At 42.7% G+C, this 7908-nt stretch overlaps 1 protein-coding gene and 1 pseudogene across 1 annotated transcript; both read right to left on the reverse strand.

Annotated features, from left to right (window-relative positions):
* Window positions 1–119: 119 nt before the first annotated feature.
* On the reverse strand, window positions 120–972 carry LOC114004434 (transcriptional coactivator YAP1 pseudogene; annotated as a pseudogene).
* A 5393-nt stretch (window positions 973–6365) lies between these two features.
* LOC102494573 (defensin-5) lies at window positions 6366–7469 on the reverse strand. Its single transcript, XM_006161252.3, has 2 exons — window positions 7197–7469; window positions 6366–6598 (listed from the first exon to the last, which is right to left on the reverse strand). The coding sequence occupies exons 1-2, from the start codon at window positions 7366–7368 to the stop codon at window positions 6486–6488; spliced, it is 285 nt and encodes a 94-aa protein (XP_006161314.1). The 5' UTR covers window positions 7369–7469; the 3' UTR covers window positions 6366–6485.
* Window positions 7470–7908: the final 439 nt, after the last annotated feature.

Raw genomic sequence — 7908 nt, forward strand, 5'->3', positions numbered from 1 at the left:
AAGAAAGAAAGAAAGAAAGAAAGAAAGAAAGAAAGAAAGAAAGAAAGAAAAAGAAGGAAGGAAGAAAGGAAAAGAAAAGAAAAAAGAAAAGAAAAGAAAAGAAAGAAAAAGAGAAAAGAGAGGTCTGAGCTATTGGTCATCATTGTTCTCAATTCCTGAAACATTCTGGGAAAAGATACTGAGACATTCTGGGGAAAGATAATGGGTTTTTGAGTCCCACCATCCTGCTGGATTGTTGGTAACTGGCTACAGAGAACTAATTCCTGAGGCCTCACCAATGAGCAGTTCTTCCTGTTTCAGCCACAATCTCTGTTTCACCATCTGCAGCTGTTGCAGACACCCCTGCTGCTGGATGGAACTGCCACCACCCATGACACCTCCTTGCTGGCTCTGGGGAACCAGGGGTGGTGGCTGTTTCACTGGAGCACTCTGACTGATTCTCTGGTTCATGGCTGAAGCAAGTTCATCACACTCTACTGAACAGGAAGGAGCAGTGGGGGCTGTCACATTCATCCCAGAGAGCACCGTCTTCCCGGGGTCCTAATAAGTTGTTCTTTGATCGGCATGATTTAAGAAATATCTCTGACCAGAAGATGTCTTCTCCATCTCCTGCCCTGCTGACAGAGGTCCATCATCAGGTATCTCAAAAGAAAACTGGCCAAGATGCTGAGCTGCAGGTGCAGCTGTTGGGCCAGAGACTACTCTGGTATCCCAGGAGAAAAGGCTGCAAGCTGCAGGGAAGCTAGAGAGGAATGAGCTCCAACATGCTGTGGAGTCGGGGCTCCTGCAGTTTCTACATCAGTACTGGCCTGTCAGGAGTGGGACTTGGGCTCCAGTGGATTGAAGAAGAAATTGGGCAGCTTCTAGGGCTACATAGGCACAGTCTGGTGCATGTTGGCAATCTTGAAGTTTATGACAGTGTTGAAGAGCACCTCAAGGTCGGTCTCTGAGTCCCCCTTGGATATGCATGGTCTGATGCCTGGTACGGGGTCGGGGGAAAAGGCTTTTGTCACTTCCTGGGATACTGGGGTTACCAGTCGTCCAGACTAGACAAGAGCTCTGCCCCTAGAGGGGCTGGGCTAGTGGCTGCCATTGGCCCTGGTGGGGAGGGTGAGTGACTGAGGCAGCGGCTACTGCCCTCCATCCATCCTTCCTGGATGATCACCCCTTGACCAGGAGACAAGATCTTAGCCTAGAAGACCACCTGGAAAAGCCAAGACCTAGAAGCAGCAAGGGCTGTGGGCCATGTTCTCTTTGCTGTCAGAAACAGAGGGCTCCTACTTCTGTGTTTGTTTGTTTGTTTTTAATTCTACTTTCATGTCGATTAGATTCACTTCCAAAGATAACTCCCTTGTGCTAGGCAAAATAATTATTGTTAACATCAGGTTCACACAGTCATAATATCTTTATTTTTCAGGAAAAAATGTCATCCTCTTTACCAATGTATTAGAATTTTATTTAACAGCCATATATCAAACATCTGCCTTTAAAGAAGTTGGTTTTCATTTTATAAGCTAAGTGATATATAGTAATTGACTGAATAAAATAAAATAAAATTTTAAAATGAAGTTGGTTGTATCAGCTCCATTAAAAGGACCTGGATTAAGATTGGAGTGAGTTGTTAACAAAGACATGATAGGTAGAGTAAAAAACCACAAGAACATCACCCTATGATATACTCACTCTTTCACACACACAAAATGCACAACCTCCAGTCCTCTGCTGCATTTCATGACATGCACCTTTTTGGGGAGCCTTAAAGTTGATGAGAATTTGATATTACCTATAAAATACAGCTTCTAATAGTCACACAAGAGAAGTAAAGAGAAGCAGAGAGCACGACAAAGTTCTCTAGGCAACCTGGAAGCCATATTGGTGCTATACGGCACAGAGGGTCTGAGGCATAAAATGTCAAGCAGATCAGTGAGTGGAGGCAAGAAAGTGGTATGTTGGGAAACCACAGTAACAGTCGAGTCCTCTTAGATGCACAGTGTGTGCTGGGATGGCCATAGCTGCCCCCTTGCTGCTTCATGTCTACTGCTGCTCACCCCAAAATACACTCCACATTTGGGGACTGTGTTCTTCCTGAGCTTAACTTCTCTTCCAAGAGGTCATACTCACTGCCTAATATCGGTGTCTCTAAAGAGCTAGTCTGACATCTTGCTGAGATTTAAGTTGACTCTTCCTCCTTTTTCATCTCTCTTTCCATTAGTTAAATTTGCACTGACCTCTCTACTCCGTCCTTGAAACAGCCTCACAAAATATGACAGCAAGCCCTGTGAGGAGTCCACTGCGAGCCCACCCAGACTTCTGATATTTACTCTGTATCGGGTATTTCCTATTTGTGAGTATAAAAAGCTTGTTTCAAAAAAAAATTATATCAGTTCAGGCCATGGCTGTTCTATTGGGAAGATCATGGGTAGAATGCCCAAGAAGTAGAACAGTGACAGAGAGACTACAATTTACAAAAACTGAGCAGTATTTCAAGTAGGATTATTCATCATTCTTGACAAAAACAATATCATAATACAGATATTGGTGTGATCACCAACATCACCAACAAATTAGAGAAGGAAATAGGTATTCTTCATATCCACTTCATGCTGATTCTGAGGTGGGTCACAGTGCCAGACTGAGGGTCTGCCTGTCTGTGGAGGCCAGTCCAGGGGTTGAGGCTTCCCATTGAGACACTCCACAGCCCAGAAACCACAGCAGTGACCACAGAGTAAGTCTGTAGACCTGACACAGAAATGTCCAGTCCCAGTGCCTCTCTTTGCCTCTTAGTGCAAATGGTAATGTCAAATATGGTAATTGGGATGTGAGGGCTAACGGCCTTCTTTGGGTTCCTGTAATTCCTGGCTTGAGGTTGCATTGCCTGTGAACTAACTCTCTATGTTGTTCCTAAATTGTTCACTGAACTAGGTCAACTTCCGTCTCAGAGCCTCTGCACTGCAGAAGTTCACCTGGCTCACACTCCAGTTCCAGAGCCTCAGTTAGTATTTTGCCTTGTCATTGAGGTCTCTCCTGATTTCCAAATTTAAAATTGCTACATGTTCCCATTCCACTTGCAATCCCTCTTCTCTTTTAAGTTTTCTCTATCAAATTTAATACCTTCTCACATTCAGTATATTTTATTCATTTTCTGTGGTTATTAGCCTCCCAACACTAGAATGTAAACTTAATTTTTTTGCAGGACCTGACTCTGTTAATTGCTGCAATAGAGTCAGTCCTGCCAGTTTTTTGTTTAAATTCACAGATTAATAATCAGAGATTTTTAAAAAATATCTTGTTCTGAGATATACTTCTTGTTCTGACCAATGACATCAGAACCAGGGCCTTGTACTGAAAAGAGATCCGTGGAGAGAGGGGTGGGATATCCTGGGAGGTAGAGGTGAAGAACCATGGCACACTAAGCTCTGGAGCAGAAGCTGGGCCTGGAACCTTGGTGAGGAGAAGAGAGGACAGCTGCATGGGTCCTGCAGAGTCTGGGCGTCTGGTTGGACCTGAATGTCCATTGTGGATTCCCTTACCTAGTGCCTGGTCCCTGCGGTGAACCTCTTAGGCCTCCTGATGTTTAATTATAAGACTATGTATCATCTTGTAAAATATTGTCATAAATGGTTTAAATAAAGGTGTCATAAAGAATAAAGACACACACACATGTATATGTAATTATTAGTCATTTAGGTGGTGGAATAATTTATCTTGTATGTTATGTAACATATATTTTATATATTCTTGCATATTATATGTATTATCATACATAAATTTATATTATATATTATTTATACATCTTAAGAAAGACATGAATATAATATATACGTGTAGATAATTTGTATATTTGATACACTATATACTGTATCATAGAATACCTCTTGTTCTGCAATATATACTGCCAGTATTTCATTATTTCCATATGTATTTTTTGCCGTAGGATGGGCGCCACTATGCCCTCCATAAGTATTTTTAAATACATCTTCAAAAAGTATATATTAAAGTGTCTGCTTGCCATGAGTGACCTGATATACAGGTTTATGTATAGAGTATAGAGATATTTGGAGAAAATTCGAATGCAGAGTAATCTCTATGATTCATAAGGCAGCACCCTTGGAGGCTGAGACATCTGCCTCACCTGCACAGCCATAATCCTGAGTTCCCACAGGTGCACCAGCCAGCCAATGTCTGTCATCAGCCTTGACACTTGCCTATCCCTGTTAGCATTCAGAAAACCCTGGCTCACAGCCAGACAACATAAATGAAGATCTTTCTCTGGAGCCTGTTCTTTTCTGCCATTGCTCACACAAGTGCTTTGGTCCAGACTATGGCATTTAGCCAGGGCAAGTGTTCTAGATTGAGGTCCACTGTGAGGAGACACTGTCTTCCCTATTGTCTCAGAGCTTCTGTTAGCCAATGACATCCTCTGACAGTCCACAGCATCCACCCCAGGGCCAGGCCATGGCTCAGGCTGACAACCAGCCATTCCAGACACCCAGCCAGCTGGAAATGCCCAAGTCCAGGGGACTCAAGAGATCAGGCTGTGGGCTACACCCTATGAGCTGCTACAGGGGTTGGCTCTGAATGACAGTTCAACAACTCCTAGCCCTTCTTTATTGGTAGTGGAGCCTGTCAAAGCTGCATATGGCTGGGAGCCCATTCTTAGCTCTGCAGCTTCTGGCCATGTGATCCCTCCTGATGGATGTATTGATGGAGCTGGTGCTTATGGAGATATGTTCTCCTTGTCATCTTTCCTTCCTAACTGGTTTCCAGTATGTCAGGATTTGTCTGAGATTGTGCAACCTTCAGGGCCCATGATATGTCAGGTGAAAGACTAAGTCAGCATTGGGGGTAGTGGCAGGAAAGGAATAGTGCCTATGTCCTTGAAACTCTCACTGAGCCACTGAGCAACCTGGAGCTGCTTGCCTTTCCCTTGGAAAGAAAAACAAAAACAAAAACAACAAACCACCAAACCTTCCTTAAACCTTGTAGTTGAAGTGAACTTTGTCAGGTATCCTGTTATGCAGTCACTTTCAGCTAAAAGCCTCCCAATTCATGCAACAGCGTTACTTCTGTGTGATCCAGCTTTCCTAAGTGTTTCATGTATCTTAACTCACTCCACAGAACAACCCCATAATTTAATTCTTTGATGAATACTTAATTTTACAGATGCTTAGACTGGGAGTAGAATGGTTAGTAAACTGTCCAAGGTCATGTAGGGAAGAAGTAATAAATCAAGGATCCAACCATGGGTAGTCTGGCCAAGGGTGCCTGTTTCAGCTCCACCACATGCAAATAGTAAAAAGAAAGGCCACTCAGAGGATCTAATTATGCCCCCACAGCCTGGATTGCACAGAGCAGCTGAGGCCTGCACTGGTGCCTAAATCGCAGCCACCAAGATCACAATGAGAGAGTTCAGGGAGACAGAGGGCTATGGCTAAAATGGGAAAAGCAGGATGTCTCCGTCATGCATTCCAATGCTGCACTTCTTCTGAGTGTGACACCTGGGACTAAGGCTACAGTGTCTGATGCAACTGTGCTCATGGGGACACAGTTCCCTGAGCATGAGCAAGGCCCAGCTGGGACTTGAAGGCTACTCCTACCAGCTTATCTAAAGACTCCAATCTAAAGACTCCAAATGCTTTTGTGAATTCCAGTGGATAGAGGCTGCACTGGGACCCTCTGACTTTCCCCAAGGCCCACTAGGATGTTCCTGCCTTGGGTCCCTGATCAGACTCTGAAAGTCTCAATTCATGCTAAAACAGATTGGTTTTATTTCCTTTGGGGACTACAACGGTACTTTGGCAGAATGCAGAGGTTTAACTAAAGCAGAGTTATATCTAGAAGCATGTGCAAATGTTTGACATTGATGTCTATTTGTAGCCTTCCACCCCAGTCTTATCTTCCCATGGTTTGTCCCAGTGTCCACTCCTAGTGACACAAGAGAGTTTCAGTGATCATACATGTGTGGTTGAATTTTTAGTAATTGTTAAGTGAGTGAAATGGGTCTGTTCAATAAAAATGCCATATTTTGGGAAAGACAACAGGTTTTCCTTGCAAGGTAATGGTATAATGAATGTGGAAAGTTAAAGCTAAAGATCATTGTCTTGGATAACACATGGAGATTTTCTTTCAGAATGAATGGAGTCAAAACAAAAGCATCATTAAAAAGACAAAGAAGTAGAGAGAGAACTAAGCAGCATCATTTGAGTTTTCATTTCAATTGAGGCACAGGCTGTTTTATTCAATGAAATTCCTAGAATTTAAAGTTAGTCTTCATTTAAAGAGATGAATATAGGATTTTGGTGATTGCATCCCAAAGAGTACTGTGCATGACATTTTCAAGCATGAAAGAAGAGCCAACACAGAGATCTTGCTACAAGGAATTTATTTGAGATGGAGAAAGGAAATTGCAGAGGCACAGGAGTAAGATCAGTTTCCTTCTAGGTCACAAAGCAAATTTTGAACTCATGTTGCTCTCTTCTTGATGTTCAGCGGCAGCAGAGGTAGTAGAATCTGTTATTGATCTTGCAGTTTCCACTGAGGCGTTCTGAACCGATACAGTATCCACTTCTACAATAGCAGGTCAAAGTACTCCTTAAACCTGAGGACATAGGGAAAGCATCAGTCATTGAGTACTGGGTCAGCGTTAGGTGGTAAAGAGAATCCTAGGGAAGTTGTGTTGGCTTGACTGGGTTTGTCATGTTGTCACCAGCATAATAAACCCCAATTAATATGAATGTATATCTATATAAACATACAGATATAGATCTATATATATATAGCTATATGGCAAGTGTTGATCATACACAGGGAGACTTTGTCCTTTGTCTTCACTTTTTTTTGTGCTACTGCTCCCATCATGTGTACATCTCAACACACATTTAGGCCCATCCAGATTCTAAAAGCTCTTAAACAGAGTAAACTCCCTTTAGCTGAATTTATCATTTTGTGTCCAGAAGCAATGGCATGTCTCTAATCTAAAATCTAGTGAATTTCACCAAAACATCATAGAATCAGAAGTCTTGGATAAAGGGAATATATTAGGACATTTTGGCTCACACCATTTAATTTATAGATGATAAAATAAAGGTCCAGGGATCTTTAATAAAGTAACCTATATGATATAGGCTGTTATAGACTTGAAACTGTCTCCTGTCCTTCTCTAAATTCTGTAACTCTGCCATGTTGGTGACTCTCACCTGCAGCTCTAAGAGCAGAACTTTCTTCTCCTGCGAAGTCAACAGGCACATCCTGGTCCTCTGCCCCGAACTGTTCCTGGTCCAGAGCCTCCTCAGTTCTTGCTGGAAGGGGGTCAGCCTGGGCCTGGATGGCCACCAGGAAAATGGCAGCAAGTAAGACAAGGACCTTCATGACTAGATGTCACCCGGAGGATGGGAGAGCAGGATCCTGAGTATGTGACAAGTGAGAAGTCAGCCCGTATTTATAGGTCTGCTGAAGACAATGGATGCAGTTAGAAAAGGTATGGGGAGGGTGGGGGCTGCCTTTCTCCTCGGATTCCTTTGATGCCCTCTGTTCTCACAGCTTTCATCTCCGCATGAGCTTGTAGGTTTATTGTATGTACTTGGTTCACATAGGTAGTGGTGATGATAGCGGTAATGCTATGTTTTCCTGTTTGCCATCTGCTTCAAAATTTACTTTTTGATATTGAAAAAAAGACAAGAAACAGTGCTTTCAATCAGTAAGTTCGAATGTCTCTAATTTTTCAGAAAATGGGCCCTGCTCTCTCTGAAGCTCTGTACATTGAGGCTAGGCTAAGTCCCAATAGAGTAAAGAGTTTGAATGGCAAAATTCAAGGGGTATTATCCTTATGAAAGGTGTTCTGATATTATGAAATGAGTAATCCAGCTCAGTCTTGTGTGGAGAAGTCATAAACCTCACCAGGTGATAAGT

The sequence above is a fragment of the Tupaia chinensis genome, unplaced genomic scaffold (assembly GCF_000334495.1).
Source record: "Tupaia chinensis unplaced genomic scaffold, TupChi_1.0 Scaffold138390_1, whole genome shotgun sequence".
NCBI lineage: Eukaryota > Metazoa > Chordata > Mammalia > Scandentia > Tupaiidae > Tupaia > Tupaia belangeri.

Excerpts from the sequence above, each read along its gene's own strand:
- LOC102494573 (XM_006161252.3), bottom strand. The coding sequence starts at position 7,368 with ATGAAGGTCCTTGTCTTACTTGCTGCCATTTTCCTGGTGGCCATCCAG. Across the intron at positions 6,599-7,196 it reads TTCTGCTCTTAGAGCTGCAG|GTTTAAGGAGTACTTTGACC; the intron begins GTGAGAGTCACC and ends CTATGTCCTCAG.